Raw genomic sequence first — 13,816 nt, 5'->3', positions numbered from 1 at the left:
TCATCGTAATTACTATAATTTCGCGGCAAGAACTTCATTGCCAGGGGAACTTGTATGTGGGAAAAGTTCATGTAACCGTTTTGTGGTATGCGTATTCACACAATCAAGTTTATACCAAGTACCAATAAATGCAGTATTCTGAAGACAAATACAAGCACCAGTTGTAACATACTCAACTCTCTTGAGCTCTTGGCGATGGGCTTCTGTAGAATCCAATATTGGGCGAGTGCTCACGCACAGTACAGCTTCGAATTTAGTAGACAAGTTTTGCGGACACTATCAAGTCCGAGGCACAAGTGTCGGCAACTACCACTCTCTTGGTGCTTGTATTGGGACTTGTAAATTAATTTGCGCGTGCTACGCGGAACCGTCTCAAGCTCGGATAATCATCAACAATTGCTCCCGTACCGAAATGGGCTGCAGATATTGCTCTGTCTTGCGTTCCTTTAACTCAGAAAACTTTATATAAACGCATGGGCTGGGAATGAAATCCCATGCCTTCCCTGTCTACAATCTCCCGTGATGCGAGAAAGGACCCATGCACGCTCTACACCAGTATCTAAGAACTCTCGAGTGACCCTCTGTGATCGTATGGTGGACTGTCTGGACCTGGGATGAGATGAAGGGGGTCATGGGTACAGTACTGTGCAAGTACTGTACATGTGTTGCTGCATCAAAAATCCGGTTGGTTCGCACATCAGCAATACTCTATCTATTCCCTCAGTACACGGATATAGCGCACATGTTTCGTACTTCTCTCTGCAAAGCTTAATTGGATAGCTCCTACATGAATTTGAATGGGGACTGAAACGAAACAATTTCTTATTGAATCTCTGCCATTTCCACCGACCTCTTTCCCGAGATAACCCGATATCCAGGGATCAGGATGAGGAAGCCACGTTTAGGTGATTGCTATAATAAATCGCACTTCGAACGGTTAAAAGGGGTTTGAGGGATTCGGATGCGCAAGTTGTGGTAGCCAGGAGCGCTTGGTTCCGAAAGGTAAGCCCTGTTTATATTCCCCCCGCCCCAAAATCCCATTCGTTCCCAAGAGAGATGAAGGTGTGATGGTCACTTAGTCAGCTTCAAATTATGGAGTGCGAGTTCAAACGGGCACAATGGTGGCAGCAGCTTACTGGTACAAGAAGCCACCTTGTGCGTTCCAGAGAGTAAATTCATACAAGAACTTGAGATTCAGGGTAATAATTACATTCGCTCCGGAGGGCAAGGAGGGATTATTACACGAGTATGGACTCTATTGTCTTTACGAAAAAGCGAGCTTTGTGGTTTCTGGCCGCCCTTGGCGCACTGGTAAGTTTGCACTGCTTTCACCACATCATACGCCACGGCTTCGGTATAGTCTACCGGTGAGGGAGAGAAGGGAGGATGGGCAAGGAGCGCGAGGGTTTCTCTTTGCTGATGCTCCTCCTGGTGGTGGTGGGCGGATGCACGGCCCAGAGAGGGAGAAGCGTGGGAGAGAGAGCAGCTCAACAACCCCTCCCCCACCATGCTCTGCTCGTGCTCGAGCACAGTACCACTCTTCCTCCACCCCAACTTGATAGCGCCCGGTCATTGATGATCATCCCCGACCCTTCGCCCCCCCCCCCTTCTCCCTCGTTGCTTCCACCGCTCCCCCCTCTTGACAGCTCAGCAAAACAAAACCTTCCTGTTCCCGCTGTGTTACTCACGCTTGTTTTCTGCAATCTAATCTTCTGTTAACAAACTAGGTTGCCCTATTCCTTAACTACCGGTACCAACCTTATCAGCCTTTTGCCTCTCAGTCACCCCCCCAGCCAAAGATGTCCGCGAAAGAAGGTACTGTTTTGGTCACTGGGTGAGTTGGCCAATCATGTCTTAGTTTCCACCGGCCGAACTGAAATCTGACTGAAATTTCTCGCGATATTAATAGCGGGACCGGTTACATTGGGTCCTTTACTACTTTAGAGCTTCTGGTTGCTGGTTACGAGGTTATTGTTATTGATAACCTCTACAACTCTTCGGAGGAGTCCCTAAACCGTATCGAGCGCATCTGTGGCAAACGTCCGATATTCTACAAGGCGGACGTAACCGACCAAGAAGCGCTCGACAAAATATTCAAAGATCACCCGGATATCGACTCTGTTATTCACTTTGCTGCCTTGAAGGTTTGTAACCCTCTTGCACGCGCGCCCTGTTCAAGATCACACACCCGCGACGACCCTACCCTCAAATCATACACAATTCTGGGCTGGGCATGCGGCTGACAGGTAGAACCGCAGTCTGTTGGAGAGTCTACTGAGATCCCCGTCGAATACTACCGTGTCAATGTCGGAGGAACGATCTCTCTCCTCCGCTCCATGGAAGCGAATGGCGTGAAGAACATTGTTTTTTCCTCTTCAGCTACCGTTTACGGTGACGCTACGAGGTATCCGAACATGATCCCCATCCCAGAGACTTGCCCCATTGGTCCTACCAACCCTTATGGGAGAACCAAGATGATGATCGAGATGGGTATGTTTGTGTTCGCTCTTTGTAAACTGGCTCCACAGCTCCCTTAAATCGCCAGGGATTTGGCGCATTGGTACTGATTCACCCCCGTAGTTATCGAGGACCATGTCGAGTCGCATCCTGGCTGGAACGCCGCGCTTCTTAGATACTTTAACCCTGCTGGCGCTCATCCGTCAGGAATCATGGGGGAGGATCCTCAGGGAGTTCCTTACAACCTTCTACCTTTATTGGGGCAAGTCGCCGTAGGGCGCCGGGAGAAGCTTAAGGTCTTCGGAACAGGTGAGTCAACTCAGATCAGGCCGCTCCCAACTCGGATAGCTTACCCAACTAGATTATGCCTCCCACGACGGTACTGCGATTCGCGACTACATCCACGTTGTTGACCTTGCCAAGGGCCACATCGCAGCTCTGAACAAGCTTAGGAAAGACAAGCCTGGGTGTCGGGCGTGGAACCTTGGCACCGGAAAAGGTTCTACAGTCTTTGAAATGATCGGGGCCTTTTCGAAAGCTGTTGGAAGAGATCTTCCCTATGAGGTTGTTCCTCGAAGGAAGGGAGATGTTCTGGATCTTACGGCAGTCCCAACTAGGGCTAACGAGGAGCTCGGATGGAAAGCTGAAATGACGCTTGAACAAGCTTGCGAAGATCTGTGGAAATGGTACTTTTCAGATTTGACCCCACTTGTTAATAGTGTTAACATATCTAATAGGGTGTCCAACAATCCACAAGGGTATCGACAAATGCCTCCACAGATGCTGCTGGACGCGCTAGCGGAGACGAGAACGAAGCTGCCATCATAGATGAGCATAACTAGATGATCGATCCGTTTCGAGTTTTTTAGACTGGGGTTTTCACGATGGTTCTCTAGTATATTCGGCAAGGAGTTGAGCCAGTAGTCTGTAAACTAGGGTCTCATGCTTTGGAGTCTTCTTTCTCGCATTGGCGGGGCGAATTGGGTGCATTTAATACACTTTCATTCCTGCGTTCTAGTTATGAGTGAGGTTGAGTAAATAGAATTGCATTGCTTTTGGGTGGGGGGGCTTCCTTTCTTCCGAACCTGATCTTAGGTCGTTCAAACTGTGATGCACCGCTCCGATTCCCGTACTCGAGTATGTCTCACCAGAAGCCCATGCCAATAGTCTCTGTCTCGTCTTCAAATGAAGTAACAAGAGTGGATCAAGTGTAAATGATTGTTGGGAATCACCATGGCTGCCTGGCCAGGTTCTCAATTTCCCTTTCACGCTTTCACCGGGGCTCTGCATTTGGTGGTGTGCGCAGAGCACCCATAGGGAAACGAGAAAGCACCACTTATCACTCGGGAAGTGCTACATTGACAGCTAACATGAATGGTGGTTCCAACATGGCTTATAATACAGTTTTTGCGAAACACTCGGGCCGTTCCGGCACAGCACCAAGTATCCAAGCAATAGCCCACCTATTTAGCTTAGAGTAGAAATATTTTGGTGAATAGGGGGCATAGTGGGTGTCTGGAAGAATGAAGTTAGGTTCCAACTGGTACTGTACAGTACTCGTACTCGAGTATTATAAGATATGCTTGGGCCTGCAATCAACCGTTGCATGACTTGTCACTCGAAAACCGTTGCGCCAACATTGCTGGACTGTGTGCGTGCTGACTCGGCATGCGTTTGTGTTCTTGGTCTGTGTCAACGTTGGGTTGAAAATTCCCAACACAACGGAAAGGCCGGCCGAGCTCCCTTCAAAAGAAAGAGAGAGAGACCCTTCTCCCCCGAAACCATCTAACACTGATTTCCAGGTTGCCGCAAAACACAAATATCATGACGTCCTCCGGCGAATTTATTGCCAAGATCTCCTCCTTCATTGGTCCAATTGGGCTGTCCGCTTTTGCTCTACTGGGTGCTGTCACTTTTCTCAACGTTTACCTCAAAATCTTCAGTGCTTTCTCGAGTCTGTTTATTCTTAGTGGAACAAATGTATATCGCTTCTGGATGGGTGGTTAGGTAGAGAGCACTGATTTACTCGTTATTATAGCTGCGTAAATTTGGGCCGAAAGGGTCGTGGGCACTCATCACCGGCGCTTCGGATGGTATTGGAAAGGAATTCTCCCTGCAACTCGCCGCGAAGGGATTCAATGTTGTTCTCGTCTCTCGCACCCAATCGAAACTCGCTACCCTAGCCCAGGAAATAGAATCGAAGCACTCCGGTATCGAGACCAAAGTTTTGGCCATGGACTTTGCGAAGAATGACCCGCTGGACTATGAACGTTTGAGGGCTTTGGTGAAGGACCTGGACCTCGCGATCCTGATCAACAATGTTGGGAAAAGCCACAATATCCCTGTCCCTTTCTTGGAAACGGCCGAAAAGGAGATGGACGAGATTATCACCATCAATGTTAATGGTACACTCAAAGTTACTCAAATCGTTGCTCCGGGCATGGTCTCTCGAAAGAGGGGGTTGATCTTGACCATGGGCTCTTTCGGCGGTTTACTTCCTACACCCTTTTTGGCGACCTACTCTGGCTCAAAGGCTTTCCTTCAACACTGGTCCACCGCCCTCGGAGCCGAACTCAGACGCGATGGTGTGCAGGTTCAATTGGTTGTAGGTTACTTGATCACCTCTGCTATGAGCAAGATTCGCAGACCCAGCATGATGATTCCTACACCGAAGGGTTTTGTTAAGGCTACACTTGGGAAGATAGGGCTCAAGGGGACTGCTGCGGGTATGGAGGGTACTATTACACCATACTGGAGCCATGGCTTGATGCATTGGGGTGTTCAGGAATTGCTTGGTATCTGGAATGGTCTGGTCTTGAACAGGAACTTGGGTATGCATGCTGGTATCAGGAAGAGAGCCTTGAGAAAGAGGGAAAGGGAGGCTGCTCAGGGGAAGAAGATCACCTAAGAAGTGAGGATGTAATACGGAAATGGCGGTGGATAGACTGTATGGTTGAATGGTGAAAAAGGCAAGGGATGTTGTTGATTTTTGATAGCTTCTCGTGAATACGAAATGTTTATCTTGATTTGGCATTAAAGTTGGAAGCACGGTACATCAGGGCTGAGACCTTGAAAAATGCTATGACTCGTGCGATATCATACTATGGTATGTGTAGACGTGAATACCGCGGGGTATATAGATTGAGGAAGGATGGGAAGACGAAATTATTATATGAAGGGTGGTTGTAGAAGCTCCAAGGTAATGATGGCCTCGGATACTTGTACTGTTGTTACAGCTTGGACCAACTGAGAAGGAAAGAAAAAAACAGTTTGCTGAGCCGCCAAACAAGGGAAATCGAGAAAGTGGTCGCGCCAAGAGTACCCGCAGCTTCCCCCATGCTTAATGCTTCAACCTCACCCTTCGATGTTGTGCATCTCTCCAGAAAGCCCCAAAGTACCCTAATTTGTGTGAGCCACTGTCAGTGCAATTGATCACACAGCTTAAACGCTGTTAATTTGAGCCTAAAATATTTGTCTCCCAGCCCATCGCCGTGGCCTAAGGAACCTACATCAAGCCTCCTGTTTTAAGGACGCGATCGGCAAGGCGATTCTTCCTTCAGGAACAGCACTCAAACCGTCTTTATCCTACAACCCTTACAAGCCACGCGACTAATTTTCTCGAAGCTCGGCCGGCGTGAGGGTAAAGAAAGAGAGAACCTAGAATTTCCCACAGCTCAGCAGGGAAAAGGGAAACCTCATCACCTGGTTCTTTCGGAGTCTTCTCTTTTTCCTCTCCTTTTCAACACTACGAAACGCGTGAAGGGAAAAAAAAATGTCAATATTCGAGACGCCCCCTTCTCAGCGCCAGTACCATTCTTCGCTGAACCCAGTATACCCCGATCTCCCCGTGGAGCTGCGGTCTTCCTCGAGGAATTCCTATACTGGTGGCTCATCATCGGCCTACGTCGCGGACGGCCGGTCATCACAGCCCTTCGCTGCCGTGCCTTCTGGATCTGAGTCTGGGGTCCCGCAGGCTCCGAAGCCGGTCTCCTCCACCGATAATCTGGGGCCTGTGCCTCGCGCCGCTAGGACCATCAATGAATTTTTGACGACAGAGGCGAGGTATCCACAGCTTGATGATATAGTTTCCCGTAGAGCTCCCCCCACCTTCAGATTGGAAATATGTGCTAATGATGGTTGGTATGGTGTGAGCAGAGGGTCAATCATCCGATTATGACCTCCCGCGCTCATCGGCATGGGAGCCATTCCAGAGAACGGCTTTGCACACTATCCCGGACTCGATCTTCGAGCAGTACAATCGTGCCACAAGTCATACCATGATGGGCTTGTTTGCTGAGTTGCAGCAGGCGTGGATTACGGTTGACAACCGTCTCTACCTGTGGGACTACACAACTCAAGGATCTTTCCAAGGTTACGAAGCTCAACCAAACAATATTACCGCTGTCAGACTGTTGTCGCCCAAACCAGGTGAGTTTTTTTCACTTCCTTATCCGGGAATCATAGGAGCATTGGATAGTCGGGCCTAACATTCGTGAACTAGGGGTCTTTGTCGGCGATGTCAATTATGTCCTCGTTATTGCGACAACGCTCGATATCTTCTTGCTCGGTGTGCAGGCGGTTCCGAACGCTAGGGGCGGGAGGGATGTTACTCTTTTCGAGACTAAGATGAGTGTCCCGACCAAAGGACTCGGTATTAGCGTGATTGAGGGCTCTAAGAAGACGGGCCGGATATTCTTCGGTGGGAGGGGGGATAATGATATCTATGAATTCACCTACCAGGTATGGCTATTGACGGGTTTGCAATTCGGAAGTTTGTCTACTAATGAAGGTGAAGGCGGAAGAGAAATGGTTTTATGGAAGATGTGGGAAGATTTGCCAGACTAGTGGGGGCGTTTCATCATTTGCTCCTAGAATACCATTGCCCTTCTTGAGTGGACCGAAGGATACGGAATATATTGTCCAGATGGTTATGGATGATACCAGGAATCTACTCTACACGCTGTCTTCGAAGTCAGCTATCAGGGCCTTCCATGTCAAAGGGGAGACCGCGTTCTCACTGAGCATCACGCACTCATTTTCGCACACGCTTGCCAACATCCGGGTTATGATCGGGAACACGCCGTTACTGGAGCCTAAAACTCCCATTGTTTCGATCAGTCCTGTGACCTCCCAACAAGCTCGCAGGACTCACTTGATTGCGACGACTACCACTGGTTGTAGGCTTTATATGAGCGCTGTGGCTTCGGAATACGGATTCGGAGGATCGGAATCTGCGCCGACAAGTATGCAGGTGATTCACGTTCGATTTCCCCCATCAACGGGACCGACTTTGACACCCACTCGGAAGGCAAAGGTATTCGCGCCTGGGTACTTCTTTTGCTTCGTTGATAAGCCGGAAGCTGTGGATGAGCTCTTCCTCTCGGCACCTGATTCCGGGAGAATCGCGATCTTGGCGGAAGGAACCTCAAGGGCTACACTTATTGAGACGGGGATGTCTGTGAACCTGGACTCGAGGGTTGAGGCGGTTGAATTGATCTCGGTGCCCTTTGCGGCTAGCAAAGGGCCTAACGGATTCGGGAACGAATCAGCGGTCCAATACGATTTACCACCAACCGAAGTCGCTATCTTGACAAATTCTGGGGTTCATATCATCAAGAGGAGGCGGCTTATTGAAGTCTTTGATGCTGCTATCAGATATGGAATGACCAGTTCCCCAATTGGTGTAGAGGGCGAAGCTAGGAATTTCTTTGAAAAGTATGGGCGAGCTGAGGGGTGCGCTTCTTCATTGGCAGTTGCCTGTGGGGCAAGCACCGAGACCGTCAATCAATCGCAGGCTCGGACTACAGACGTAGAAGTTTCCGAGTTCGCAAGGAAGTTTTTTATTGACTATGGTGGCAGGCCACGGGCTGAGAACGTCTACGATGCTTCGGCATTGCCTAGCCTCGACAGCGTCAAGGTTTCAGGGAGAGCAGAGGGTCTTGCGCTTTATATCTCCAGGATTGTTAGATCAATCTGGAAGGCTCAAATGGTTGTGGAAGTTCCTAGCGTTGCGGGTGTTGCGAGCTATCATAGTGGTGTGCCGGTTGAAAAACTGCTATCCATACAGGAGCAACTTGTCAAATTGTCGGCCTTCTTACAAAATAACCGTAGCTTTATTAATGGATTATCCGGAGCCGAGTCCCTGATGGGACTGGGTAGTAGGGTTGAGGAGGTTGCCCAGCAGGCTGAACATCGGATGCTGCATGCTCTTGTTACCCTAGTTGGTAACATGATTGAGGGTATATCGTTTGTGCTCTTTATGCTCGATGATAAACTTGGGGATATCATACTCAGTCTTCCAGACAACCAGAAAGAGGAGGCCAAGAGGGTTACTTATGCTGGTTTATTCACGAGTGATAGCGGGGCCGCCCTTGCGAAGGAGTTAGTCACAGCAATTGTCAATAGAAATATTGCGGCTGGATTGAATGTGGACACTATTGCGGATGCGCTACGGCGACGGTGCGGAAGTTTCTGTAGCGCCGACGATGTTGTAGTGTTCAAGGCTATTGAACAGGTCCGCAGAGCAAAGACAGATGGGGATCCAGACAACAGGAACAGACTTTTGAAGGAGAGCTTGCGGTTGTTCGAGGAGACTGCCGCGAGCTTGACAATGGAGAACCTCCGGGATACCTTGATAGAATACCGGAGCTTGAATTACTATCCTGGATCCGTGCAATTGGCTCTTACAGTCGCCAGGGAGAGTGATAGGGGCAATGAAGCTTTGGGATTCTTGGCTGATGGAGCAGTTCCGACCGTAGGTTTTCGTCCAGTGTAATGTCTGTGCGAAATATGGGCTAATTGGGGCGTGAATAGGATCCGAGAGCCCACTTCCATGCAAAGCGTGAGGAATGCTACCGGTTGGTGTTTGAAGTATTGGACGAGTTGGATTCGAAGTTTGGACAGAGTCCGGAAATGCAAGATGGCATGCCGACTCCAGCCACCCGCCTGCGAAATGAAACCTGGCAATTGGTCTATACCTCTGATGATGAGGTCTTCCATAATACTCTTTACGATTGGCTTCACAGACGTGGGTTGTCCGATAGACTCCTCGAGGTTGACTCGCCGTATGTTCTTGGATATCTCCAGCGACGAAGCTCGGAATCCCTTGACCATTACGACCTGTTGTGGCAGTATCATGCCCGGCGCGAGAGCTTCTATGGCGCTGCCGAGGTTCTTCATAAGCTTGCCCAGAGTGACTTTGATTTGTCGCTTGGGAAGAGACTGGAATTTCTTAGCCGAGCAAAGGGCTTTTGCGGCAGTTACGGTCCAATGGGTATTAGACAGAAGATGAATGAGCTCAGTCATACTCTCCAGGAGGAATTGGATGTTGCGGTTATCCAGGACGATGTGCTTCGACGAGTCAAGGAGGATGGTCGGATCAACTCTTCAAAGAAGGAAAAGTTGATCAAGGAGTTGGATTCGAACTTGCTTACTCTTAGCGATGTATGTTTTAATTCTATCAAATTTTCTTGTTTTTGTTCAGATTACTGATTTTTTTAACTTTTTTCTTTTCTTCACAGCTTTTTAATCGCTTTGCGGACCCTTATGGATACATGGACATCTGCCTTGCTATTTTCCAGGGCGCAGACTACCGTGGGGCTGGGGAGATCAAGAAGTGTTGGGAGCAACTCATCAGCTCAATCCACACCGATGCAGAGGCTTCTGGCCAGGGCCATCCATACGAGCTTGTGGCTGACAACATTCGACGATTAGGTCACAGGTTCAATAACTCTGAATACATTTTCCCTCCAAGTATGCACTCCTTTCATTCCATAGCTTCCACAATGCAATTCTAACGAGCGATACCAGACGATCTTGTCCAGCTTCTAGAAATCTACGCCTACGAACACCAACGCGACGTTGGTGCGCCAACCTGGGTCGTAGACTGTCTCCTGGAAGCCGGTATCCCGGCTGAGACAATCCTGAGAATCCTGGACGAGATGTACTGGCGCGACGAGGTGCCTTTTCAGGGTACGGTGCGCCGGAGGCTAGTGAGGGACATGGCCTACGTTGCGGAGAAGTGGTTCACGCATGCCGTCCGGAGGGGCGGGGAAGCGCTTGCCAAGAAGGAATTTGTGAAGGGGGTGCTGACGGGTTTGTCAAGAGTTACCTCGGACAATGATGACAGACTGAGGATTATGGGGATCCTGGAGGAAATTAGACGCAGGATGGGGTAGTGGATTTGTTCTCCCATCCTCCTCCCCCATTGATGGATATTTTCTTGAAAAAAATCAAAAAAATAATGATGGCACTCATTTTCTCTTTTCCTTTTCTCTGTTTCTATGTCTGTGTTTGGGCCCTTTTTCTCCTTTGCTGTATTTTTTTTTTTGTGGAGCAGATGCAATACGGCCGTTATATCTTGTCATACTGTAACATTACTTGGCGTGCTGCGCCGTAGTGTAGAGGTCGATCAATGGGGTGGGAGAGGGGGGTAATTGTTCCATTAGATTTGAGGCAGGATAAAAAATAACTTGTGGCACCGTTCCTTTTTTTTTCTTTGTGAGGTTGTATGATAATGTTTGGTTTTATATCATTCCGTATTTTTTTTTTCTTTTTTCTTTTTTCTTTTTCTGTTTAGCGTTTTTCTTGCTCTTTGGTATGATTTTCCTTGTTGATTTGGGGGTGTGGCGTGTGTAGTGTGTAGTGCAGATGATTCTTTTACACCCACACACATATATACACTATTATGATTGATACTGTCCTCAAAGGCATTGCTGTGCCTGTTTTTTTTTTTTTTTTTTTTTTGACTAGTATAGTCTACGTGGCGGGTTGGTTGGGCGGGTTGAGATTCAGCAATACCGGTATACCATCACGGCAATCTGTAGCGCTATCATAACTCTATTATGGAAAAATCGTCCTATGTATGATACCGTATGATACCAACTTGTCTCCACAGTTTCACCCGAACCCGACCTGACCAGTACGAGTGAGACATGGTGCTTGACCCGGTCCGGTCTACTGTAGAGAGAATTGTTACACATAATTTAAGTGGATGTTGCGTGCCGGTGGATTTTGCGTGTTGGTGGGAATCAGGGGCTCAGTCACCGGTTGTCGGGTCTTTTTTAAAAAGTGAGGGGGGAGGGGAGTTTCTTGAAAAGCATCTTAGACTACCGTATCCCCTCGGCCGCTGAGACATTCAGTCCAGTTTGAAATGTAGAAAACTAACCGTATTAAGGAATTTTATCGCAGATCAGTAAACCTCATTTCAACTGTCGCTTTTTCTCACTCTTGAGGAAGTACCAATTCTGTATCTCGATATCAGACTATTTTCCAATTTCCAATAAAATGCCACCAAAAAGAAGAATCCAAGAAACTGGGGGTACGAATTCTGGTCCTCACCAAAGAAAGAAAATCCGATCTGGAAAGCTTCAGAGTCCCACAGGTGAAAAGGACGCCTCTGAGAGCCATGAAAACCAGAGCGAAATGGCTGCGATCCCGAATATAACACCTATGCTCCCAAGTGGGTCATCCGGAGTTATCGGAAATGGTAGAAGCACTGAAGAACGATCACTAGGTCTTTCATTTCATGTACGGCATTGCCCAGTATTACTCCGTCTTCCCTGGTTCCTCAAGGATCCTCACCACTAAATCTCCCTTGTCAGATACCACCTGCCAGTGTGGAGAAATGGAAAACAAAATCCTGGATACCTGCCGCTATGCTGCCCGGGCTACCCAAGTTTGAACCATTCCAAGTACCGTTCCCTGAGCACCAAGCACAGGTAAGCTACCAAACCAATTTCTGCAACTTCTTCTCGATAGGTGTTTCAGTTGTGACATGGATATAAAATAGGCTTTATTACCGGCACATGTGTTAAATAGTCTAAGTCCGATCGCATTGTTTTCTCTATTTTGGAACGATCAAGTATTTGAGCAGCTCTCACTGCATATCAATTTGTATGCAAAAAAGAAACGGGAGGCAAAACCTAGTAAAGTGCCTGACTGACTTGGACACTGTCATGAGTGACTCGGAGCCGGAAACAGAATGAGACCATGGAAAGAGACCACCTCTCATGAGCTGAAGGTATGGATAGGGATTATAATAAAAATGGGACTATATAAGGAGTCAGCTCTTCCCTTGTATTGGTCCAAAACTGGAAGAAATAGCTGGAGAAAGGTCTCTTGGAAGCCAGTTCAAAAGTATTGCTGCTTAGCCAGAAAATATCAGTACTGAGTTCCATGAAACAGTATGTCGTTGAACAGTTTCAAACAGCTCAAAAGGTACTTCCATGTATCTAATCCCCAGATTGAGCTTGATATAAAACACTGGTATAAAAAACTTGATCTATTAGCCACACTACTTCAAGAACGTTTTAGGAGATACTACCTTCCGGCAACCAAGGTAGTGGTTGATGAGATGGTAGTAAGGTTTTATGGAAGAAGTCACCATACTTTAAAGATAAGAAATAAGCTAATTAAGGAAGGATACAAGATTTTTGCGCTTTGTGACGATGGGTATACCTATAGCTTTCTTTGGTATTCAGCAAGTCAGGGTATCGCTAGATTGGATTCTCCTTCAGCAAATCCTACACCAACCTTATTGGACGTGCTGCAGCTAGCTAAGCTGCTTCCAGGCAATTACTGGTGGTAGCTAATACTAGATAACTATTTTACAAATTTACCACTTTTTGAGTGGCTAAGGAATCTAGGGATAGGAGCAGCAGGAACTACTCGAGTTGATGCTGCAGGATTTCCTAGTTCTTTGAAGATTGAAAAGGAGGAAGCAAGAAAGGTCCTTCCCTGGGGTCATGTTAGTGGAGATATAGTGGAAAATGTATGTTGCTTGGTTTGGCAGGATAATAGCACAGTCTTCTTTATGACCAGCTATCACGATATTACTTCAACAGTAGAAAGATTACGCCGCAGCCCAAAAGAACCAGTACCAATGCCCATACAGTTCGGGAAATCTTTGGAGATCAGTTACGAAAGACCCTTCCTATTCCTCAGTTTATTGATGACTATAACTACCATATGGGGGGAGTTGACATTACCGACCAGCTACGCTCCTACTATTCTACCCAACAGGGAAATTGCTGCAACTGGTATCCACTCTTTTACTGGCTTCTGGATACATCACTGGTCAATTGCTATCGAATACGAAAAACAATTCACCCTTATCGTATTACTCACAGTCAACACTACCTTTTCCACTCTGAAGTGGCGGAAAGGTTAATCCAAACTGGACTAGAAGAACAATCAACTGTTTCTCTATCTAAACCAGGTAAGCTTTATGTTGCGTCTTCACTTTATTATGAAAGTTTTTGGTTTGAAAGTTAAAGTATTTTAAATATTGCTAGTCACGGCATTTCAATATCTGGAAGCTTCCCGCCACATGTCTCATCAAGTTCTAGGATATCTCCTT

At 47.6% G+C, this 13,816-nt stretch overlaps 4 protein-coding genes; all 4 read left to right on the top strand.

Moving 5' to 3' along the window:
* GSTUM_00006246001 (uncharacterized protein) overlaps nt 1–149 on the top strand; it is a 3,290-nt gene extending 3,141 nt beyond the window's left edge. Inside the window, exon 10 of the mRNA XM_002838428.2 lies at nt 1–149. This exon is cut by the window's left edge and continues 331 nt beyond it.
* Nucleotides 150–1,215: 1,066 nt separating this feature from the next.
* Nucleotides 1,216–3,471, top strand: GSTUM_00006245001 (uncharacterized protein). XM_002838427.2 has 6 exons: nt 1,216–1,834; nt 1,910–2,144; nt 2,259–2,490; nt 2,581–2,766; nt 2,819–3,143; nt 3,195–3,471. The coding sequence occupies exons 1-6, from the start codon at nt 1,800–1,802 to the stop codon at nt 3,283–3,285; spliced, it is 1,104 nt and encodes a 367-aa protein (XP_002838473.1). The 5' UTR covers nt 1,216–1,799; the 3' UTR covers nt 3,286–3,471.
* Nucleotides 3,472–4,246: 775 nt separating this feature from the next.
* On the top strand, nt 4,247–5,723 carry GSTUM_00006244001 (uncharacterized protein). XM_002838426.2 has 2 exons: nt 4,247–4,437; nt 4,496–5,723. Exons 1-2 carry the CDS (start codon nt 4,282–4,284, stop codon nt 5,363–5,365), a joined length of 1,026 nt encoding a protein of 341 aa, XP_002838472.1. The 5' UTR covers nt 4,247–4,281; the 3' UTR covers nt 5,366–5,723.
* A 506-nt stretch (nt 5,724–6,229) lies between these two features.
* On the top strand, nt 6,230–10,634 carry GSTUM_00006243001 (uncharacterized protein; the record flags this gene model as incomplete). Its single annotated transcript, XM_002838425.1, has 7 exons — nt 6,230–6,548; nt 6,613–6,885; nt 6,959–7,197; nt 7,253–9,211; nt 9,271–9,900; nt 9,978–10,209; nt 10,267–10,634. The coding sequence occupies 7 exons, from the start codon at nt 6,230–6,232 to the stop codon at nt 10,632–10,634; spliced, it is 4,020 nt and encodes a 1,339-aa protein (XP_002838471.1).
* Between the last annotated feature and the right edge of the window lie 3,182 nt (nt 10,635–13,816).

This window comes from Tuber melanosporum (assembly GCF_000151645.1).
Source record: "Tuber melanosporum whole genome shotgun sequence assembly, scaffold_25, strain Mel28".
Taxonomy (NCBI): domain Eukaryota; kingdom Fungi; phylum Ascomycota; class Pezizomycetes; order Pezizales; family Tuberaceae; genus Tuber; species Tuber melanosporum.
This window is presented reverse-complemented; position numbering and strand designations above follow the sequence as displayed.

Excerpts from the sequence above, each read along its gene's own strand:
- GSTUM_00006244001 (XM_002838426.2), top strand. The coding sequence starts at position 4,282 with ATGACGTCCTCCGGCGAATTTATTGCCAAGATCTCCTCCTTCATTGGT. Across the intron at positions 4,438-4,495 it reads TTATTCTTAGTGGAACAAAT|CTGCGTAAATTTGGGCCGAA; the intron begins GTATATCGCTTC and ends TCGTTATTATAG.
- GSTUM_00006245001 (XM_002838427.2), top strand. The coding sequence starts at position 1,800 with ATGTCCGCGAAAGAAGGTACTGTTTTGGTCACTGG. Across the intron at positions 1,835-1,909 it reads GGTACTGTTTTGGTCACTGG|CGGGACCGGTTACATTGGGT; the intron begins GTGAGTTGGCCA and ends CGATATTAATAG. Across the intron at positions 3,144-3,194 it reads TGCGAAGATCTGTGGAAATG|GGTGTCCAACAATCCACAAG; the intron begins GTACTTTTCAGA and ends CATATCTAATAG.